At 40.8% G+C, this 22,171-nt stretch overlaps 3 protein-coding genes across 11 annotated transcripts in view; 2 read left to right on the top strand and 1 right to left on the bottom strand.

Moving 5' to 3' along the window:
- Positions 1 to 7,630, top strand: part of dync1h1 (dynein, cytoplasmic 1, heavy chain 1) — a 37,803-nt gene extending 30,173 nt beyond the window's left edge. For both annotated transcript variants that reach the window (XM_044143463.1, XM_044143462.1), the window contains exons 61-78: positions 622 to 756; positions 842 to 936; positions 1,252 to 1,426; positions 1,522 to 1,597; positions 2,289 to 2,449; positions 2,528 to 2,639; positions 2,720 to 2,780; positions 2,873 to 2,996; positions 3,495 to 3,608; positions 3,680 to 3,850; positions 3,937 to 4,154; positions 4,237 to 4,340; positions 5,268 to 5,476; positions 5,664 to 5,817; positions 5,892 to 6,034; positions 6,367 to 6,535; positions 7,024 to 7,148; positions 7,226 to 7,630. In XM_044143463.1, the coding sequence (XP_043999398.1) occupies positions 622 to 756; positions 842 to 936; positions 1,252 to 1,426; positions 1,522 to 1,597; positions 2,289 to 2,449; positions 2,528 to 2,639; positions 2,720 to 2,780; positions 2,873 to 2,996; positions 3,495 to 3,608; positions 3,680 to 3,850; positions 3,937 to 4,154; positions 4,237 to 4,340; positions 5,268 to 5,476; positions 5,664 to 5,817; positions 5,892 to 6,034; positions 6,367 to 6,535; positions 7,024 to 7,148; positions 7,226 to 7,354 (2,475 nt within the window). In that variant the 3' untranslated portion in view covers positions 7,355 to 7,630. The remainder of the gene's footprint in view (positions 1 to 621; positions 757 to 841; positions 937 to 1,251; positions 1,427 to 1,521; positions 1,598 to 2,288; positions 2,450 to 2,527; positions 2,640 to 2,719; positions 2,781 to 2,872; positions 2,997 to 3,494; positions 3,609 to 3,679; positions 3,851 to 3,936; positions 4,155 to 4,236; positions 4,341 to 5,267; positions 5,477 to 5,663; positions 5,818 to 5,891; positions 6,035 to 6,366; positions 6,536 to 7,023; positions 7,149 to 7,225) is intronic.
- A 663-nt stretch (positions 7,631 to 8,293) lies between these two features.
- Positions 8,294 to 12,451, bottom strand: LOC122846469. 7 transcript variants are annotated; one of them, XM_044143474.1, is made up of 6 exons: positions 12,287 to 12,451; positions 11,401 to 11,456; positions 11,230 to 11,301; positions 10,337 to 10,450; positions 10,180 to 10,255; positions 8,294 to 9,103 (listed from the first exon to the last, which is right to left on the bottom strand). In XM_044143474.1, the coding sequence occupies exons 2-6, from the start codon at positions 11,425 to 11,427 to the stop codon at positions 9,099 to 9,101; spliced, it is 294 nt and encodes a 97-aa protein (XP_043999409.1). In that variant the 5' UTR covers positions 11,428 to 11,456; positions 12,287 to 12,451; the 3' UTR covers positions 8,294 to 9,098. The 7 variants fall into 7 exon arrangements, with proteins under 7 accessions (XP_043999409.1, XP_043999406.1, XP_043999405.1 ...); XM_044143471.1 differs by having other exon boundaries at positions 8,294 to 9,041; positions 11,230 to 11,292; positions 12,190 to 12,450; XM_044143470.1 differs by having other exon boundaries at positions 8,294 to 9,041; positions 11,230 to 11,292; positions 12,287 to 12,450.
- A 1,045-nt stretch (positions 12,452 to 13,496) lies between these two features.
- wdr20a (WD repeat domain 20a) lies at positions 13,497 to 20,198 on the top strand. Of its 2 annotated transcripts, none has more exons than XM_044143466.1 (4): positions 13,497 to 13,785; positions 15,824 to 16,006; positions 16,633 to 17,848; positions 19,352 to 20,198. In XM_044143466.1, exons 1-4 carry the CDS (start codon positions 13,522 to 13,524, stop codon positions 19,435 to 19,437), a joined length of 1,749 nt encoding a protein of 582 aa, XP_043999401.1. In that variant the 5' UTR covers positions 13,497 to 13,521; the 3' UTR covers positions 19,438 to 20,198. The 2 variants fall into 2 exon arrangements, with proteins under 2 accessions (XP_043999401.1, XP_043999400.1); XM_044143465.1 differs by having other exon boundaries at positions 16,633 to 17,958.
- The last annotated feature ends 1,973 nt before the right edge of the window (positions 20,199 to 22,171 follow it).

Below are 22,171 nucleotides of genomic sequence, written 5' to 3'. Positions count from 1 at the left end.
ATTTTTCCAATTTAAAAACAATAAATAAATTGTTAAAGTTCACAACTTTAACATCTAACGTTATGAAACTTTAACTTGGGTAGAGAACCCAGAAGTTTTACTCAAATAAAAGCAGCAATACTTTACAATAAAATTTCTCAATTAAAAGTAAAAAGTAGAGCGTAGGAAAAATGGTTCGAAAAGTAAATTTTATTCAAAGTTACTTGTAATTGAGTGAATGTAACTAATTACTACCCAAACATGCTTTAGCCAAACATTCACCAGAATCAGAGACACACCCGCAGTTTTGGTTAAAATTTCATGAGTTTATTTTTTTTAAAGAAACTGATTAGGAAAAATTTCTTTTGCCTTAAAATACCAAAATTTCCACTTTATATTTTGGTTTGTCTGATGTAATTTTTAAGTATTAAGGGATTGATAATTTGATCAGTTTCTTGAGTAGACTTTTTCCAGACACTCTTTTGCTCTTATTTGATTAATTTCTTGGGCGGCTCTTTTTACTTGTCCTTGATGTTGAAGTATTGCTGCCGTTACCTGAGTGTAATTTTTGGGCTCTCTGCCCACCTGTGACCGCAGCGCTCGTTTGTTTACCGCTCACAAAGCGTTTCCGTCTGCCGCCAGATGCACTTCCTGTACCAGTACTCGCTCCACTTCTTCCTGGACACGTACCACACCGTGCTGTACGAGAACGCCAACCTGAAGAGCATCAGCGACCATTCCCAGAGGCTGGCGCTCATCACCAAGGATCTGTTCCAGGTTAGAGCGTCTCCTGAAACCGCCAGCCGCCGTTCCTCTGACACGACTTGGACGTAAACCTCTGGATTGGGTTTGTTTGGGTTAGGTGGTGTTCAACAGAGTGGCCAGAGGCATGCTGCACCAGGACCACATCACCTTCGCCATGCTGCTGGCCAAGATCAGCCTGAAGGCCATCACCAGGTGAACAATCCTCAAACTGTCCAATCAGGACTCAGCACACAGGTGCTGCAATTTTAATGAGGTGTTTTCAGAACAATCGGGTTTATAGGACGATTTATAGATGATTCAAAACAGAAAACTTCTTTATGATTTAGATGTAGAATACTGTCACAAGAGATTATTAACAGAAATAAATTATATCATATGAAAGTGAATTAAAACTGTCTTTTAGTTTTTGTATCTTTTTAATCTCCACTGCTGGAAAACTTGAACTTTACTGAGGGAACAAAGACCACATCAAAAGTTTTACATGTATGAGTTATTGTTTTGTTTCAGTGAGCCGTCGTACGACGTAGAGTTCCAGCACTTCCTGCGTGGAAAGGAGATCGTCCTGACAGGAACGCCGCTGCCCAAGGTCAAAGGTCTGACCTCTGATCAATGCGAGGCCATGGTCCGCCTCAGCCGCCTGCCGGCCTTCAAGGACCTGGTAGCCAAAGTCGAAGCTGATGAGGTGAGCTGCTGCCTGCCTGCTGCTTCCCTTATTCATTTCATTTTTAAATCTGCTCTTTTCATGATTATCTTCCTTTTTTCACTTTGTTTCCTCAGCAATTCTTCATGTGGATCCAGAGCAACACTCCAGAGCTGGCCGTTCCTTATCTGTGGTCGGAGGAGAAGCAGTCGAGTCAGTGAACTGATCGGCCCATCGATGTAAAATCACTGGATTGGACGGCGCCTGTTAGCTGCTGTAGCTAGAGACGCACACCTGAGGGCGCTATTGAGTCATGTTAACAAAACCAGATTGTTCCAACGTCACAAAAATGACAGGAGCATCATTATTCATTGGATTTCTACAAAATATGGATTAAATTAAAGCTAAGAAAATAAATAGTTTTCTCCCCTACACACACACACACAACGGTTGCCATGGCAACAAGCTGACAACGGGGTTTATTTTCAGTCGTATCATAAATTAACAGCAAAAACATGCGAAGGTTTCCCAGAAAGAACAGAACGTTCTGTCTGTTAGTTTTATGTTTATTTTGTGATTTTTCAGCTGTGGTATCGATGGCGGATCAACTAATTTAAACAATTTAAATTAGCAAACCTCACCTACTTCCCACTTTCTCACGATTTTTATTAAACCGTTTTACTACCTGATTCTGGCTGTTCAGGTGTTGAACATTAATTTTAAAAATGTCAGAATTTTTTCTGATTCTCTGCATGAATGCGTTTATTTCACCGATATTCCTGACTCGGTGCGTAGTGACGTCCAATCTAGTGACTATATATCTATGGATCTGCCATTTTCACCAGCAATCGAAGCCATCCATCAGTGTTATGACCTGATCGATCATTGATGTTTGTGCTCTCAGCTCCCATCGGTCAGGCCGTCCACATGCTGCTGCTGATCCACACCTTCAGGCCCGACCGCCTGCTGGCCATGTCCCACATCTTCGTCTCCAAAGTCCTGGGAGAAACCTTCATGAACATCATCGAGCAGCCGCTGGACCTGGGCAACATCGTGGACAGCGAGGTATTGATAACGTTAATATTATTATTATTGTTATTGTGATGGAAGCTCCCATGGCGACGGCTCTGATCTCGTCTGCAGGTGAAGCCCAGCACTCCGGTTCTGATGTGTTCTGTCCCGGGTTACGATGCCAGCGGATTGGTCAGAGATCTGGCTGCTGAGCAGAACAAGCAGATCACCTCCGTCTCCATCGGTAACGCTCGCGCTCCGCTTCCTGTGTGAGCAAAGCGCCGGTGAAGGTTTTAACGGTTAGCATGCGTTTCGTCTCCACAGGTTCAGCTGAAGGCTTCAACAAGGCCGACAGAGACATCAACACGGCCGTCAAGTCTGGCAGGTGACCAGCGACGCTCCTGATGTTCCCTTCGCTTTGTTCATGATTGTTTTTATTTGTGTTGAATGGTTTTACTGAGTGTTTTCCTCCTGCAGGTGGGTGATGCTGGAGAACGTTCACCTGGCCCCCGGCTGGCTGATGCAGCTGGAGAAGAAGCTTCACTCCATGCAGCCGCATGCCAGCTTCAGGCTCTTCCTCACCATGGAGATCAACCCCAAGGTGAAAACATCCGTCTCTATTGTTATTAGTAAACATTCCTATTTATGCATTTTTATTTGCTTTATTTTAAAATGTATGCTACTATTTAATAAATAATGCAAATATTTATTGCCATTTGTTTTATTATAAACAAAATTGTATTTAAATGCTGATAATAGTCATTAGTAATTATAGTATTAACAATATTTATTTTAATTTTGATTTGACTAGAAGTTAAAATTATGTTTTTATGTAAATAAATGGATCAAAATAATAATTTTGTTTTAACCAAACAATTCTATTTTTTAATACCACTGATCAGTAATAGATATTTTAATCCATTTTCGTTTGTTTTTTTGTTAAAAATAAAATCATTTTTAAGTGTTAATATAAATAATGTTTTCCAGAATAATTTTTACTTTCTATAATTTAGTAAAATGTATGTGAATTAGTATTGATTATTGATTTTAATGTATTGGGATCTGCAGTCTCTGATCAGTGAAGTTTCCCCTCTGCCAGGTTCCGGTCAATCTGCTCCGCGCCGGCCGTATCTTTGTGTTTGAGCCGCCGCCCGGCGTCAAGGCCAACATGCTGCGGACCTTCAGCAGCATCCCGGTGGCGCGCATGTGCAAGGTGATGGAAACGATCAGAACCGGGTCAGAAATCTGTTTCCACCATGTTCTGACCCTCCGTTTCCTCTGAAGGCTCCCAACGAGCGCGCGCGCCTCTACTTCCTCCTGGCCTGGTTCCACGCCGTCATCCAGGAGCGGCTGCGCTACGCGCCACTCGGCTGGTCCAAGAAGTACGAGTTTGGCGAGTCGGATCTCCGCTCCGCTTGTGACACCATCGACACCTGGCTGGACGACACCGCCAAGGTTGAAACGGACCCACATCTCTGTTTGCAGCTGAAACTCAGGCACAGGAAGCTGAGGGTTTTCTTCCTGTTGTCTGTGTCGCTCAGGGTCGTCAGAACATCGCTCCAGATAAAATCCCCTGGGCGGCGCTGAAGACCCTCATGGCCCAGTCCATCTACGGCGGCCGCATCGACAACGAGTTCGACCAGCGGCTGCTCATCACCTTCCTGGAGCGAATCTTCACCAAGGGAAGCTTCGACAGCGAGTTCAAGCTGGCGCTGAAGGTCGACGGGCAGAAGGACATCAAAATGCCCGACGGCATCAGGTCGGTGGCGCTTGGCGCGATTTCTACCCTCAGAACGATTTCTAAGATGGCCGCCGCCTCATCTGAGCCGCTCTGGTTTCAGGCGTGAAGAGTTTATGCACTGGGTGGAGATGCTGCCCGACACGCAGACGCCATCTTGGCTGGGACTGCCCAGTAACGCAGAGAAGGTGCTGCTCACCACTCAGGGTAGGCCTCTGACCTCTGACCTCCAATTGTAGACGGTAGCAGCAGAGATGAGCTGGAGCCACAAACTTTAAGTTTTGAAATTGATAAAAAAAGATAAATAGAATTTTGAAAACTACACTAAAAAAGATTGTAAACTAACAATTTTCAAACAGAAAAAGGTTGAAACTTTACAAAATAAATTTAAAACTGAAAAAATCTGAAACTACAGGAAAAAAAAGGTTGGAAACTGAAAAATTTTGTGGAAACAAATTTTGAAACAAAAAAAAACGAATAATTTTTTTGAGTTTGAAAAAAAAAAAAATAACTTTAACTCCATATAACGTCTCTTAAAAAACCTGAGAGAACTTCCTAAAACGACGTGATGCTGCTGAAGATGTTGAAGTGTGGATTCTGAGCAGCCAGAGTTTTAGCAAGTTGTCTCCATGTTTTCTTCTGGATTCCTGCAGCAGATTCCTTCAGAAAGGTTTCTCTAATAATCTGTCCTCTTCCTGTCAGCCGCGGTTTAATCTGTAATCCAGCTGCAGCCTCCTGTAGTCTAGCTGCCACCGGGTGCGGCTCCTCACCCTCCAGCAGCTGTATTTCACACACATCCTGCTGCTTTGCTGCGTTCATATCCGACTCCCTCCCGTTGCCCCAGAAACTCCCCCAACCCTTTTTGCAGAACGGTTCCTCTGCATCCTTCCAGGTTCTCCCTCTTCCTGTTGCATGCCGTCGTTTTACTTCCTGTCAGCTGAGGAATCGGCCTCAGCGTTGCCTGAATCTGTTTGTTTGTCTTGTTTGATCTCCTTATTTTGTATTGTCACAACTCCCGCACCCTGAGGGGAAGCCATTTTGGTTTTCTGTTCCAAAATATAATGTCTTGTCCCTCCTCCTCCACCCACCATGGTCTTGTCCTCTACCTCCCCCTCCCTCTGCTGGGCTGCACAGGCATTGACATGATGGGTAAGATGCTGAAAATGCAGATGTTGGAGGATGAGGATGACCTGGCCTATGAGACGGAGAAGAAGGAGCGAACGTCGTCCACGTCCGACACCCAGCCGACCTGGATGCGGACGCTCCACAGCACCTCCTGCAACTGGCTGCAGCTCATGCCGCAGACGGTCAATCCGCTCAAACGCACCGTGGAAAACATCAAGGTGAGCAAACGGGTCAACGCAGCAGCTTCATGTTCCACCAAGCTGTTTTTCTGTATCGGATCCGAATCGACCGATACTAAAGCTCAGATATTGGTACTGGAAGTGAAAAGTGGATCGGTTCATCCCTGGTTCTGGAGAATCTGCAGCGTTTCCTCTAACTCTCTCTCGGTCTGATCGGTGGAACCAGGACCCGCTGTTCCGTTTCTTCGAGCGCGAGGTGAAGATGGGTGGAAAGATGCTGCAGGAGGTCCGTCAGGATCTGACCGACGTCGTCGGCGTCTGTGAGGGGAAGAAGAAGCAGACCAACTACCTGCGCACGCTCATCAGCGACCTCGTTAAAGGTGCTTGATTCGTTCTCAGCTGAATAAACCGGATCGGCTTCGTCTGGATTAAATCTGATCCCGTGTCGCTGCAGGAATCCTCCCCCGCAGCTGGTGCCGCTACACCGTCCCGACCTCCATGACCGTCATCCAGTGGGTGTCGGACTTCAGTGAGCGGATCAAGCAGCTGCAGCAGATCTCCCAGGCAGCGGCCAGCGGGGGCGCCAAAGAGCTGAAGGTACCCCGAGTCAACAAATTTTAAAAAACAAGCAAATTTCCAACTTTTCAAACTCTGAACATTCCAAGTTTTTTATTTCTAGAAAAAAAAAATTTTTTTTCTTTTATTTTCTGGCAAAATTTTCACTTTTGAAGTTCAGAAATTTCTATTTTTATTCTGTAAAGGAAAGTCAATGTTTGATTTTTTATTTTTTTTTTTCTAGCAAATATTTGACTTTTCAAATTTCTAAGATTTTTCTGTGGGATTTTTAAAAATTTTCTATTTACAGTGGCTCTGACACGTTTTGGTAGAAAACGTTTGTTTGAGGTTATTTTCTGTTTTCCCTCCTCCAGAACATCCATGTGTGCCTGGGCAGCCTGTTTGTGCCAGAGGCGTACATTACCGCCACTCGCCAGTATGTGGCGCAAGCCAACAGCTGGTCTCTGGAGGAGCTGTTCCTGGAGGTCAACGTCACGACGGCTCAGGGCGCTTCGCTCGACGCCTGCAGCTTCGGCATCAAAGGTCTGACTAAATCTGTGTCTCCCGTTGCCATGGAGAAACATTAGACTTTACGTGGATCCTCATTAGCCGTTTCCATAGCAATGGCTACTCCTCTTTAGGTCAACATCATAAAAACATTACAAAAACAGCTACACACTCTCAACATAATAGAAACATAGCACATTAAATGATAAAATAATTATTTTTATATTTATTTTTAACCGATGCTCTGTGCATCCTGATAGTATTTGTGTTTTTGGAACAAGCTGCTGTATTTTGGGTGAATTGTAGTTTAAATGTTTTTCACGTTCAGGTCGGAGTTCTGTGATCTGGGAATATTCTGGAGCGGGCTCTTATCTCTTCTCAGTCTCATGTTTTAATGATTTTTGATTTGTACAGATAATAAACTGTCTGCTGCACGTTCAACATGATTTTGTTCAAGTGAAATGTGCAGTATTTGAGAAGCGGGTCAGATTGGATCTTGATTGGTTCTGGTTTGTCCCGTCCAGGTCTGAAGCTGCAGGGCGCCACCTGCGGCAACAACAAGCTGTCTCTGTCCAACTCCATCTCCACCGAGCTGCCGCTCACGCAGCTGCGCTGGATGAAGCAGAGCAGCGCCGAGAGCAGACACATGGTACCAGCAGCACCAGAACAGAACCACTGGATCCACTGGTTCAGAGCTCCTAACTGAGCCGTTTCCTCTGCCTGCAGGTGACGCTTCCTGTGTATCTGAACTTCACCAGAACCGACCTGATCTTCACCGTGGACTTCGACATCGCCACTAAGGAGGATCCGCACAGCTTCTACGAGAGAGGCGTCGCCATTCTCTGCACCGAATAATTTCTCCCTAAAAGTCCTGATCACATAATTATTACGCTCTAGTTAATCACTTTAATTACTCATTTAGTCGCTGTAGTTGTGTTGTTGCGTTAGAAATGCTTGTGGAGCCGCTGTGCTTCGTTCGTACGGTTTTCTGGAAAGTGACTGAAGGTGAAGGAGGATGTCGTCAGATGGTAAATCTGGGAAGGAAATGAAATTTGGGGAAAGAAAGTTGGAAACATTTTAGAGAGGATGTTTTTAGACTGAATAAAGCTTTGTTGCATTGGAATGAAAAAACTGCTTGTCTTGTTTGAAGATCTTCACCTTGCTAAAACAGTCGCCTAAAGAATTGTGGAAAATTATTCCTGCAAAAAAATAATTAAAGGCTCGTTTAGGCTCCAACATCTTTATAGTAAAACTTTAATCTGTTACTGTAGCAACATAATCGTTCTTTAGAAAATGTAAACAAATGAAACCTTTAATCTGATCACATTTGAGAGAAAAATATCCCATGTTAAAAAAAAAAACAAAAAAAACTTAACCGAAGCCTTTTTTCTTTTAATTTATACTGATCAGCGATTAATGAACATCCCTGCTTCCTAAACTCCATAATCTGGGCTTTGACTAGGCTCAGATATCAGCCAGTCCTGGGTGGATTCGTGGATCGGTTTTGATGCAGCCGCCAGTTCTGGTCCAGTTTAATTTCTGATTTTTATATTTATTAAATAAAAGAGGCCAAGGTGGAACCCTGGAGTACTCCGAATGCAACTTTTTTTTTTTGTCCGCTCTAATTGAAAGTTACTTATTGACATGAAGAAAAACTTTTACTGTGAAGTAATTTGCAACCTGCTATATAAATAAAATAGTTGATCAACAGCAACAGACTGAAGGTAATCTGCTCCTTATCCAAGTTTCTACCAGGCCCTGCCCACCTGTTACATAATAAACACACCACACAGATTAAAACGTGATAATCTTTCATTTATCCGTTTTGCGCCAAACACTCAAATTGTAAAAGCTTTGGTTTCACAGCAACATAAAGGTCCAAGTTAATAGCAATTCCTGGAGAATTTTAATCATTTGCTCACATTCGATCAGTGTAAATGAAATAAATTTCAACTTATTTGACCAAATTATGGCTAAAATTAGTGGAATTTTAAAAAATCAGGAGGAATCTAATCTCTATAATGAATCCATTAGATGAAACTTAATATAAATATTCCTGAGAAATCAAAACAAGTTGAATTAAACATTAATATCAGCAAAAACAAACAACCCGCATTTCTGGACACAATATGAGACTTAACAGCGTTTATGACCAGAAGCCTCAATCATTGTTCATCAGGTTCGTCCTCCATGTTTCCAACACATTGCCTCTTCCTTGGCTCCGCCTCCACCTGTCCAGGTGGGAGCTCCTTCCTCTTGCAGAGCGGCCTGAGCGATGAGCAGCTGCCGATCTGACAGGAGCTCCTCTCCTCTGGGGGGAGAAGTCCAGGGCTGCAACCTGCAGCCAACCCGGAGCCATCAAGCTGCACCTCTACATCCATAGCATGGATCCCCTTTGTTGAATAGCTTACACTTTGATGAACTAAAGACTGATAATGTGTTAAAGAATCTCTGCTGCCGTTTGTCACCATTTCACTGACTGTTAAAGAGGCGGAGTGGTGACGCAACAATCGCCTTCTCTGGCCAGAGACGCTGCATCCTCCTATGTGAGCCATTTGGAAAGTCAGACCAAAGTTAACAGCAATTATTTGGGGTTTTTTTAGTCTGTCAGAGCAAAAAGAATAATGAGAGCTCATGTTATCACCATATAATTGATTCATTTATAAATTTCACCGTTCGAACTAAATATTTAGTTAAGCTAAATATTTCCCTTGAGGCTGTTTACTTACCAAGCCAAATATTTAGTTTAAAGCAAAAATTTTTAGCTCAAATATAAGCCTAACTTAAATATTTAGGTATCAACTTACATTTAGCTGGAAGCTAACCATTTAGTTACAAAAGTAAATATTTACGTAAAAGCTAAATATCTAGTTAGCAAGCTAAATATTTAGCTCCAAGCCAAATATCTATTTACTAAGTTAAATATTTTGTTTTATGCTATATTTTTAGCTCAGATATATCTAACAAAACATTTAGATTACCTATATTTGGATGAAGTTATATATTTAGTTTGCAATCTAAATACTTAGTTAAAGCAACATTTTAGCGTGAATATAAATATTTAGCTAGTATGCAAAGTCACTTGCCCATAACCGGAAGCGGACAACCAAAATAAAAGCTGGACCTTCCCAACCTCGTTTTCTTTTCCTGAATATTTCAGTTTAAAACAAACTATTAGCCATTTTACAGGCAATACAGACGTTTACCAATGGATCTAAAGTAACTGTGATGTATCAGCTTTGAAGCAATACAGTCTCACCTGCAAAAATTTCAGTTTGAGAAATTCTCAAGACCCAGCTTTTATTTTGATATTCCACTTACCAGCAAGCCAATTAGCATATTAGTTAATAGTTAATCTAGGAGCTGCTAAACATTTAGTTATTAACCAATATTTAGCTAAATAAAATATTTAGCTTGAACCTAATTAGTTAGCTTTCTCAAGAAATATTTATGAAACTAAATATTTATCTTGGTAACAAATATCTAGGTTGGAGCTAAATGGTTAGTTTATAAACAAAAATATTTAGCTCGCTAATTAAATAGTTTGCTTAAAACTGAGATTTTTTAAATGAATGAATAAAAATAGGACTTTGAAAATTAACCCATTTTATGGTGACTAAAAAGCTTAAATTATTGCTGTTCATTTTTGACAAACGTCACCCCAAATCCTCCTCCTTTACCTTGCTGCCTCTTCTCCCTGCTGGCACCGTTTGACTCCTCAGAATCCTCTGAGCTCCCATCATACGGGTCCAAACACTGCACAGCCGAGACAACAGCCACACCATGAGTCAGCAGGATGCTTTAGTGTTGGAGGTGACGGGATCTGAGGATGCTCACCAGCGAATAGCAGCCATGTCTTCCTGCAGACTTGTATGTTAAAGCCACGGTCGGGCGGGAGGTTCTGCTTTCAGGTGCGCTGCTCACAGCAAGCAGAGACTCAGGCGCTTTGACCTTCACAGGTTAGGAGACACAAACTGAACAGCAGCAGCCAAAACTTTACATACTTTCATCATCAGCCTGAATATGAACCGATTGTTATTTTTTTCTTGGTGGGATGATTACACCACTTCAAACAGTTAAATTGTTCCAAGAGCATTGTCCATCCTGTAAAGTCTGTCAGTCTGTAAAGTATTAGAAAACCATTTCTATGGAAATGAACAGTGGAGAATCTTCTCAGGAGAAACCAACCTACCAAAATTACTTCAAGAGCTCAACAACTCTGATCTACCACTCACAGAAAGACAATCATAAACACGGTGGAGGTAGCGTGATGATCTGCTTTTGCTGCTGCAGCATCTGGATGACTTGTAGTAATTAATGGAACCAGGATTTCTGCTCTAATGCAGAAAAACCTCAAGAAGAATCTTCAACCATCGGTTTCTGTGGCCGAAACCCAACAAATCTCTGAAGAGCCAAGAAGGACACAATGAAGGTTTCAGAATGGCCTAGTCAAAGTAGAGTTTCAGTGCATGCCCTTTCCAAGTTGGAAATGATCCCAAATCTAACTTTTACATCAGATTTGATATATATAGAGTTTTTATAACAACTGAAGGGAACAGTTACTTGCTAATGGCATTAAATGTCACCATGTGCCTGGACACAAATGATACTGTCTCTTTAAGAGTCAGTACAGCTGGATAATCCTTCCACCCTCAAACAAAACTGTTCAGATACATCGAGGCTGAGTAAAAGGTTTGTGTAAAGGTCTGATGTTATGAATTGATGAGTACCAGAGTGCTGGTGTCCGACCACCTGGGGCTGATCTCAGAGTCTGAATCCGTGCTGGAGTCCATCTTACACATCTCCCATCAGCGTCACAGCGGGAGAAAAAACATGTTTCATGCAACCAAATTAGTAAAACGTCAACAGATGAGGAGCAGATGAGGCTTCACTCCTCTCACCATGCAGCTCAGAGTCAGCTGGTCCATTGGGTTTGGGGCGTCAGTGTTTCTGGGGGCTGGACAGCAAACAGGAATAAAGTCACCAGAAAATCACATCTGGCTTTTTAAATGCAAACATTGCCGACTCAGTAAATTAGGATATCACTATAAAGTGCATTAGTTTGGGTAAATTAATTCAAACTTTGTCTGTCAGAAAATGGACTTTCCACAATGACTAAACTTTGGCTAAAAATGACAGAACTAATGAACACTTTTAGTTAAATATGTTATACGGGTCTCGGATATATTTATTATAAGTGGCTATATAAGAAGTATTTATTTTCATTACTTTTTACATAAAATGTAGCCTTTAAAAACATTTTAGAACAGGCATCTTCAGGACACCAAAAACATGGAAACTGATTCTAATCACTAAAATGCACACAGAAGCTGCACATCATCATATTTAATGATACTCCAATGGAATCAACAGATGAGTTTTTCCGTTTTCAGGGAATAATTATATAAATTTTCCTCAACAGAATGACAGTAAAAATCACAGTAATATATATTTTAATTAAGTTTCTTTGTCTAATCAGGTTGGTAAATGTTTATTTTACATCATTTTATAGAAGAAAATGTATCCATCCTTTTAGAATTCAAATATAAACCAAATGGTTTATATTTTGGTGGTTCTTTAAAAATTGCAACAAGAAAACTGAATTGGACTTTCCCCTCCAAATTTTAATCAGCAATTTAAATTTAATTATGAAAATAAATACTAAATGATATTCTAACTCTGAGACTCACCCTTAGGACATCGTGTTGGTCACTTCTCCGTTTGCATATTTAACAAGAACATTTCCTAATATTTAAGTTTTATCTGGAGTGATGTTCATGTGTGTACCTGGAAGTGAAAGCTGCTGTCATCTCCTGCAGGGCATCAGTACTACTGGTGGATTTGGTTCATGAATACTAGGCTGAAATAATGGAAGCACGCTGCAGAAAAACTCGTTTAAATCAGCGCGGTAGCAGGTGTTTCTGATTTTTAAGCAACAAAATGTGGAAACAGCTGAGAACGAAAAGATTTGCTCAGATTTAAACGTCCGGTTAAACGCGTTTTCAAAATAAAACAATTATGCAACTCTAGAAAAGATTCAGTGAAGGTTTAGTGATTCATTTTCATTTTCTGACCTTAATTTTAAAATATGTTTACTCAGAATAGTTCAGGTTTAGAAACTACTTTATATAAACAATTATATTTCGGTATTTAATTAGAAAATTGAGTCCAATCTAAAAATGGACACAAACTGTTATCGCTACACTTTAAACATGTAAACTATAACCTTTTGGTTTTATAAAGCTGTGGAGGTAAATGTTAAAATTTCAGTTGACTTTTTCCGGGTACGAAATAGAAATAAAACATTCTGGCCACCAGAGGGAGTTTCGTGCTGACTTTGTGACATAAAACCAGTTTTTATCTCCTCATAATTTACTGGAAACAAATTAAACTTATGATATAAGAGTCAACAGGAGTAAAGCTTTGGTATACAGAAAAAAAACAAAACTTGCAACAGTTAAATCTTATCAAAATTAAAGTTAAAATTTGCCCAAATCTGCTCATACGTCATAGTTTTTACTAATGCCAACTGATCAACTCTGTTACCTCCTGTGATGTCATCAATCTAAATACAAAACAGAAACAACAGCTGTCATAAACATCATGTCCAGTAAAATTCTGCAGTGGAAATGATAATGCTTTTCATAATCCAGTTATATTTTTCATAACAGTGAAAAATATTACTGCATATTATATTTTGACAGTGCTTTCAACATGAAAACACTGTCACATGCTTTCATATTGAAAACATTGAAGCATGTTTTCAAAACAGTGAAAACAATATACTTGATAGAATCTTGTGAACTTTACTAATATGACCATAGTATTTTTAATTTTATTTTATTGAAGATACAGGTGTAGTAAATAGGTATACAAATATGTGAAAAATAACATTTAAAAGTTGCAGCTTTTTTTTTTACTTCTCCTTCTTGCAGTTCCGTAGTACCCCGCTAGTGGGAGTGGTGGAGTTGGAATGCCCTCTGCCGTCCATGCGTAAGATCCGGCCTGGGGGAAAGGGATGAATGTTAATTTCAAAGATGGCGGCGGAGGGAGGAGGGAAGGAGATGAACGAAATTAAAACTCAGTTCACCACTCGGGAAGGCGTCTACAAACTCCTCACTCACTCCGAATACAGCCGTCCCAACAGGGTGCCTTTCAACTCGCAAGGTTCTAACCCCGTCAAGGTCTCCTTCGTGAACGTCAACGACCAGTCGGGTAACGGCGACAGGATCTGTTTCAATGTGGGCCGTGAGCTCTACTTCTACATCTACAAAGGCGTTAGAAAGGTACTGTACTGACTAGACTGGTGTCAACGAGGATTCAGGCTCTGGTTTCTCAGCTCTTGCTGAAGTTTTGGCTGATCTTTGCGCTGTTGAAGAACTCTGACAGGTGCTTGACTTTCAACTCAGTTAGCATGAGCTAAATAGCTTAGCCTAGGCTATTAGTTAGCCGGCTAACGACTTGCTAAGGCTGCATCTCCACCGAGTTCAGAGGCTAAACTTCTTCTTCAGACTAACTCTATAAGGTTAAATGAATATTTTAGGAATAAACTCGGCCTTTGTTCCAGACAGAGCGACCTGGTACGTAAATACATTTGGGTTCAGGTCTAGTTTGTGAAGAAGCTGTCAACAGTTAAGCTGTCGACTGGTTTTGACTGACAGATATCGATAACTCCAGGTTTACCAATGTTTGATTGCGGTTTGGAGCGATAAAAGCATCAGGGTGTTGATACTAATAATATTAATCATAATTGTATAATGAGGTTAATTAGTTAAAGACAGAACGACTTCGTGTGTAACACAAAAGACAAGAAAAAACACAAGAATGATCACAGTAACATTTATGATGGCAGGGTGCAAGCATGTTAAAATGCCAAAACATTCAATTTAATCTAAAAGAGCAATAAAACGTCTGTTAATTAATACTGATATTGTGTTTGTAAGATTCAATTAAGTTTTTCACAATACATCTCTCAATGCGCTTTACAAAAAAAGCCTTTTTAGTTCAATCACACATACTTTCCAGTTGAACCCAGTTCTAAACATTTGGTTCAGTTCATTATTTAAATTAGTTCAGTTTTCATCAACTAACAGACTATTTGGCTAAAACAGTAAATACAAAGCTATATTTCAGGGACTTTCACAGCTTCAGTCAGGTGATTCAAGTATAAATGGCTTAGCAGACTTGCTGATAATAACATATCTAATGAATATGTTGTTTCTGGACAACGTAATGCCAGTAAATACGAGGTTGTGATTTTACGTTGAGCTTTTGGGTGTCGCACAAAACCGAAAGATGCAGCTAGTGGGAGATTATAGTCATTTGTTAGTGTTTTAAATAAATGTTGTATCCTGAGTCAACATTATGTTGCTGACTTATTAACACTAAGCATAAAACACATGTATACAGTGTCTCTGACTTATAATATATGTAGTAATAAAACAATGCAAAACATTTATTTTGTGCTAAATGTTTTAGCCACTAGTGGCTGAAACATTCTAAGTGAGGAAAACATAATTAATGTTGCATCGTTCTCTTTTCTGGTGCAACACTTCAAGGCTTCCTTTTAAATCAGATTAATTGTAAATTATATCCTGCATTTGTTTTCTGTTTTCTGTCTCTTGGTGTTTTCCAGCTGCTTGGTGTGAGGCAGATCTCAGACCAGCTGACATTTCTTTAGGAAACTCATTTTAAAACTTGATTACATTTGTTAAAAGAGCAGAGTCATCATTTTTGCTCTCTAAGAAGTTTCTGTTCTATCGGGTGTTAACCGTAAATCATTAACAAATTAGGCAGTTATTGCTGCGGTTATCTACAGTTACTTGTTCACAGCCCCCAGTGATCTTTGTAACGTCTCACGTGTGTCGGCTGCCGGATTATTGGTCCGAACTTGTTGCTCTTTTACAGTTTTTCTTATTGATCTTCATCCCTGAGACTTTCAGTCTGGATTTTAAGCAATAATTTTCATCAGTTGTTGTTATAGAGTGTAACCTTTACATACTGTTTCTACTTTTATAGCAGCAGTTATTATTATTCTCATTGCCTGGTCAGTTTATTTAACGGATGTCGTGTTCAGCAGTGGAAAAGTTTACAGTTCATTGTTATCATTTTTTAAGTATAAAAAAATGAAACAGGATGGAAACTGTTGACGTTTCCAGACTATTTGCATTATAAAATATATTTATGTAAAATGAAATGGACTAAAAGTAGTTTAGTCCATTTTACAAAGTCTGAATGTCACTGTGTTCTGTATTCTTCAGGCCTAATTGAGAGATTTTTTAAAATACTACTTCATTCATTTCTTGTACTTCTGTCTCTCCTCAGGCGGCCGACTTGAGCAAACCGATAGACAAGCGCATTTACAAAGGAACGCAGCCCACATGCCATGACTTCAACCACCTCACGGCCACGGCAGAGAGCGTCTCCCTGCTGGTGGGCTTCTCTGCTGGGCAGGTGCAGCTCATCGACCCCATCAAGAAGGAGACGAGCAAACTGTTCAACGAGGAGGTAGGCAGCCGACCAGATGGTTCCCACTGCTGCTGCTGGCATCTCCAGTTGGATAAACACAACAACGTTTAGCTGCACACTGGTCTTTACTTCTGCTAGATCGATTACTGAAACAATCACCTGATTTAGTAATCAATTAATCATTAAATGGAGTCTAAAAAAGACAATTTGCTTAATAGAAACAAAATCTTTGTACATATATTGAATTAATTGTATAAAAATTTAAAATGAGCGCAATAGTTTTCATTTTTAGGATTTATTGTTTTTCGCTTTTCTTTCTCTTGTTGGATGATAAAAATCTTCAGTCTGGTGTTTTGGTGTCAACTGGATCTTTTTTCGAAGGACAGTTTTGTTTACAGAAACTTCACAGTTTACTTTATTGGTTATTTTGAATATTTGAAATGTCTTCCAGGTTCAAAGTTCTCTGTAATTTAAAGTTTATCGATCTGTTAGATTGTGTTCTTTCATTAAAACAGATTCCTTGAAAATGGTGTGAACACAATATTATTGCTTATTGCGATAACTTCAGTGACATATCCAGATGTCGTCATCATGCATGTTGCTTTGTCTTGGCTCTGTTTCTCTAACCCAATCTTCCTCTCCCTCCCTCGGTTCTGCGCCGCCAGAGGTTGATCGATAAATCCCGGGTGACGTGTGTGAAGTGGGTTCCGGGCTCAGAGAGCCTGTTCCTGGTGTCACACGCCAGCGGCAGCTTGTACCTGTACAACGTGGAGCACACCTGTGGCACGGCGCCGCCGCACTACCAGCTGCTGAAGCAGGGCGACAGCTACTCCGTCCACACCTGCAAGAGCAAATCCACACGCAACCCACTGCTGAAGTGGAGTGTCGGCGACGGCGCGCTCAACGAGTTCGCCTTCTCGCCCGACGGGAAGTTCCTGGCCTGCGTGAGCCAGGACGGCTTCCTGCGCGTCTTCAACTTCGACGCGGTGGAGCTGCACGGCACCATGAAGAGCTACTTCGGCGGCCTGCTGTGCGTGTGCTGGAGCCCCGACGGGAAGTACATCGTGGCGGGCGGCGAGGACGACCTGGTCACCGTCTGGTCCTTCCTGGACTGCCGCGTCATCGCCCGCGGACACGGCCACAAGTCGTGGGTGAGCGTGGTGGCGTTCGACCACTACACCACCAGCGTGGAGGAGAGCGACCCCATGGAGTTCAGCGGCAGCGACGAGGACTTCCAGGACCAGATGGTCCAGTTTGGGCGGGACCGCGCCAACAGCACGCAGTCCCGCCTCTCCAAGCGCAACTCCACGGACAGCCGACCTGTCAGCGTGACGTACCGCTTCGGCTCGGTGGGCCAGGACACGCAGCTGTGCCTCTGGGACCTCACCGAGGACATCCTGTTCCCCCACCTGCCCCTGTCTAGGACTCGGACGCACACCAACGTGATGAACGCCACGGGGCCACCCGCCGGCGCCGCCATCATCTCCTCCAGCAACACTACGAACGGAAACAACGGCAGTGCCAACACACCGGGCGTCACCACGCTGCCGCGCTCCAACAGCCTGCCGCACTCGGCCGGCACCGCCAACAGCACCGCCAAGACCTCTGGCACCGGCGGCGGCACCGGCGTCACAGGCGGCGGCATCATGGACAGCGCCATCGCCACTGGTGTCAGCAAGTTTGCCACGCTTTCCCTGCACGACCGCAAGGAGCGGCACCACGACAAGGACCACAAACGCAACCACAGCATGGGTCACATCAGCAGCAAGAGCAGCGACAAGCTCAACCTGCTGAGCAAGAGCAAAACGGACCCGGCCAAGACGCTGGGCACGCTGCTGTGCCCGCGCATGGAGGACGTGCCGCTCCTCGAGCCCCTCATCTGTAAGAAAATAGCACACGAGAGGCTGACTGTACTCATATTTTTAGAGGACTGTTTAGTGACTGCTTGTCAGGAGGGATTTATTTGCACATGGGCGAGGCCAGGCAAAGTGGTAAGTTCTTTCTAACAGGAAGTGTGGGGAGGTTGGAGTGCTGACTTCCTATCTGTCCTTCTCAAACTGCTTCTGTTGGATTCTCCGGTTTTTTTACAGCAACGTTTTTATTAGGCAGGCAGCCAGATCGTCTGGTGAAACTTAAATGTACAACTGCTTTCATAGGAAGTCTATAAAACGTTTTGATAGAAACGTCTCAAAAATTATTAAACGGGATGAAATTTGTCGAGTTGCCTGAAAATCTCCATGTTCAGAACGTGGCTCCTTTTTATTTTATTTTTTCAAATGAAATCTATTCCAAAACATTGAATCTTTACTGTTTCTAGAAGAAAAAACAGAAGATGATTTTTTTCCCCACATTTTCATCTTTTTGTTTTTACTCCCCGTCAGTTTGGACACAAAAATAAATTGATATTTAAAGATTGATAGAAATATTACAGGTTGATCAGGTTGCTACTCTTCTAAAGACGGCCACAAAAATGTGATGCATAAACAAAATATGCCAAAATTAACTTCAGTTTTACATTTCAAATTTACAGACTAGTTTTAATTTCAGGAAATGTTATTTATTTTTGTCCAATATGTGCAGATTGGTGGATATTCAGTTAATGGAGGTGAAATGGAAATTGCCTCAGATTTGAATAAACAGGAGAAACAAAATCCAAGTTCAACCAAAAATCTAGTCGGATTTTATACCAAAACAGCCAAAGTTTTACCAAAATAACATTCAGAAATGTTCAGGGATTCAGAAGAAGACGAGTAAAAATTCCTCTGCTTTTGTCACGTTGTTGAGTTTTAGATAAAAACTGAGTTCAGAAAGTTTGGGCATGTTGGCTAAACGTTGAGGCCGATATTTATCAGAAATCTCACTGTCATTTAAAGCTGTTTGTATTTATTAACTGACAGCAGAGAAAATCTGAATTAATATCCTGATCTGCATAAGGAATATTTAATCTCCGCTCAAAGGAGGAAAAATAAATTCGGCACGTCTGACCTGATTGGTTTGCTTTAAAACAGCTGAAATGCCATCAATGAAAACTTTTATTTTGATTCTGGAGTGAAGTAACTTTCAGAAAACGTCCCGTTCCGATTTGTTTTTAGAAAAATTCCCATGATGCTTCAGCTCATATTTCAGCAGAAACAATGAGTTAAACCCCTGAAATGACAAACTGAACTGCAATAACTCTGATTACCAGTGCAGTTAGCATCTTTTTGTTAACTGTTTGCATATAAAATCCAGACCTGAGAAGCATTGAGGGAGCAGGAAGAGTCAGGAAGTGCCTTGGTGATGAAAAACTCCCGTTATTCCCACACGTTTGATGGAAAGTTGGGCTGTTTTGTTGCTTGATTTCTGACTTTCCCAATGCAAATCTCCTTGTTTTCCTTTTTCCAGGGTTTATTGTCATCCCAAAACCAAGCCAGCTCTCCCAGTGGAACAGTAGTATAGCCAGAATATTTCTGCTGCAACCCAGAGTCTGATGCTGCTCTTCACCTGCAAGCATTGCAAGTTTTCCTGTTTTCTTTTATTCCCGGTTCTGCTGTTTGTCACTGGAGTTAGAGGAGCACCGCGACCTTTCTGCCGTCGCACCGCTCCTCTTTTCTACTCACTTTTAACACGTTTTAGATTTTTTTTTTCTTTTTATTAATTGTCAGATTTGTCAGATCTCAGACTGTTATCCCAGACGGTTTATTTCCTTAAGAACCACCGACTGAAATACACATTTTGGAACAACTTTATTAAAAAAACATTACGTCCATCTTTATCCTCCCACCATTTCTGTCTCCTGTGACTAGAAATCTCCCCATTAATGACTTTGCACTGATTTTCTTTAGTTTTTTATACTCTGATGGAGACACGGAGGGTTGGCTGCCTTGTTGCACTCGGCTGAAGGCGGAACGCTGCAATCAGTCTTTTTAAAGGAAAAATGGTTTGCACTTAAATTAGCTTATTAGAAGAAAATAATGGCTTTACATTGTTGGGTGTGCTAAGAACTTACAAATGGCTAATACGGTAGGTGAAGAAAATGCTAAAAAATATTAAAACCTTTATCTATTGAGCATTTATTTTAATATTATTTCAGATTCAAATCTGCTCTGTATCATAATGTGTATATTGTAATTAACTGATTTGATGGGGGCCTAAGCAAACTACCATTACTCCAGTGGAAGTTTTGTCATTGATAGTTATATTTCTAAAGCCTAAAGTATACATATTAATAATATTAAAATAATCTTGAATACATTGTGTTCTGGTGGCTTATTTCTCTGCACTGACATCATTTTGTTTAAAAATATTTCAAGTTTACACACCAACACTGTTTTTTTTTATATATATATATATACATTTTACACAACAGCAGCTTTTTTTTTCATGTTTTGCTTGAATTGTCTTTATTTTCAAATTATTAAAATGAAACTTTCACACTGTTTGCTGATGAAATCAAAGTTTTATTGGGTTCATCTCTCATCAGAGTGTCACTGTTTGCCGTTTTGAGGCTCAGTAGATTAATGTCGGTTTAATTCTCGCATTGCCTTGCAAAAGTTTTCAAACCCGTCAAACTTTTCCACCTTTTGTTGCACAACAGCCAAAAACTGGAAAAGAAAAGCTTTTTACTTTATTACTAATGAATTCAATTCAAAATACTTTTTTGACCCCAAAGGAAAATAAAAAAATTTAACTGAAGCCACCTAATTAATATTCTGTCATTTAATCATCAGTGTAAATAATCCATAAAATCTGAAAAGTGCGGCATGCACGTCTGTCTCCAATATTTTCCCTCCAGCATTATCCTGGATTTAGCTCCGCCCATTTTCCCATCCACTGTGGCGTTTTCCTGTCTGCACATCCCCTCAGTATCATGCTGCCACTACCGTGTTTCACTGTTACCAGTTGAAAGTGATGCATCATATTCTTCCCACTTTGTTTTTCATCAAAATCAAAAACTCATGGAAGTTTGATGTAACATGACAAATGTGGTGAAGCTTAAGGGTGTGAATACTTCCTGAAGGCACTGCAAGTAATTTTACTAAAACAATTAATGTGAAAAAATGATTTGTATCGCTGCTTTTCTCATCACACCACACAGGAAGTCACATTTATTATCCAAACTCCCTCCAGTTTGGAGTTTTTATTATTCAGCCATGAATAATCCCAGCAGGCGCCTGACACAGTTTAAACCTAAAATGTTCATTAAGTAAAAAATGTAAATTTGTGAAATATTACTGAGATGTAAACATGTATCACCTGAAAATAAGGACCACGTTTCATAAGACAATACAGGGGGTTATATGGTAATATGTTCAGGTTCAGGGGCCAAAAGTGCCACAATACAACAATTACAAATACTGATCTGTTTAAAATGATAAATAAGTAAAAATAATTACATACAATTAAAGTTAATAAGTTAATTATTGTTAGGCTGCGTTCACACAGCAGGTACCGATCAATTCCGATTTTCTTTTTCCATGCTACAAATTAAATGCGACCGCAGACTTCTGCGTGAACGGTTTTGCGACCCGCACGCGCAAAAGAACATTGACGTCACACAGCAGCGCATTGTTTACGGAAGTAATAATGGACGCCGCCGTCTATCGATCGTTCTAAAAATGTTCAGCAATTGGAGCCGATAACGTCACAAGAGGAAAGTAAGGGGGTGCTGCTTTGTGAACGGAGCCTGACGTCTATATACGTCATCTAATACTGAGATTTGATTGGTTGAGCGCCACAGCAGATTCCCAGCAGACCAATCAGCTCCTCTCTTACAGTCTTTCGCTCGTTGACTATTAAATTACTTTATTCACTATTAACGTGTAATTAATTCAAATATTAGAACAATTAAATATAAATTGAGTATTTTATGATCGTAAAAGTGTAAAGTCAGACGAGGATCAACAGGAAAGTTTTAAAATGATTATTTTATTCATTAAAGGGAGAAAATTTCTCCAAACCAACCCGGCATAATGTGAGAAAGTAATAAACCGTGAATCAACAGAGATCAACCACATTTCACGATTTTATTGGAGTGGCCTAGTTAAAGTCTGCACTCTGATGTGTCAGATCTAAAACAATGCAGCAAAGATTGGATTGACATCCCTCGTCTGTCATGTAAAATACTGATTTTTATCAAGAACACTTAATAGCTGCTAGATTTAAGGGGTTGATCACTTTTTCACACAGAACCACGTATATTTATACTTTAATGGATGAAATAAT

This window comes from Gambusia affinis, linkage group LG16, assembly GCF_019740435.1.
Source record: "Gambusia affinis linkage group LG16, SWU_Gaff_1.0, whole genome shotgun sequence".
Lineage (NCBI taxonomy): Eukaryota > Metazoa > Chordata > Actinopteri > Cyprinodontiformes > Poeciliidae > Gambusia > Gambusia affinis.
This window is presented reverse-complemented; position numbering and strand designations above follow the sequence as displayed.

Bases quoted from the DNA above. Each gene is read 5' to 3' on its own strand.
- LOC122846469 (XM_044143468.1), bottom strand. From the start codon at position 11,427: ATGGACCAGCTGACTCTGAGCTGCATG. The intron at 11,302-11,400 runs GTGAGAGGAGTG...CGCTGATGGGAG, and splicing joins AGCTGACTCTGAGCTGCATG to ATGTGTAAGATGGACTCCAG. The intron at 9,042-10,179 runs GTAAAGGAGGAG...TGGCTCACATAG, and splicing joins CAGGGAGAAGAGGCAGCAAG to GAGGATGCAGCGTCTCTGGC.
- wdr20a (XM_044143465.1), top strand. From the start codon at position 13,522: ATGTTAATTTCAAAGATGGCGGCGGAGGGAGGAGGGAAGGAGATGAAC. The intron at 16,007-16,632 runs GTAGGCAGCCGA...CTGCGCCGCCAG, and splicing joins GCAAACTGTTCAACGAGGAG to AGGTTGATCGATAAATCCCG. The intron at 17,959-19,351 runs GTAAGTTCTTTC...TCCTTTTTCCAG, and splicing joins GGGCGAGGCCAGGCAAAGTG to GGTTTATTGTCATCCCAAAA.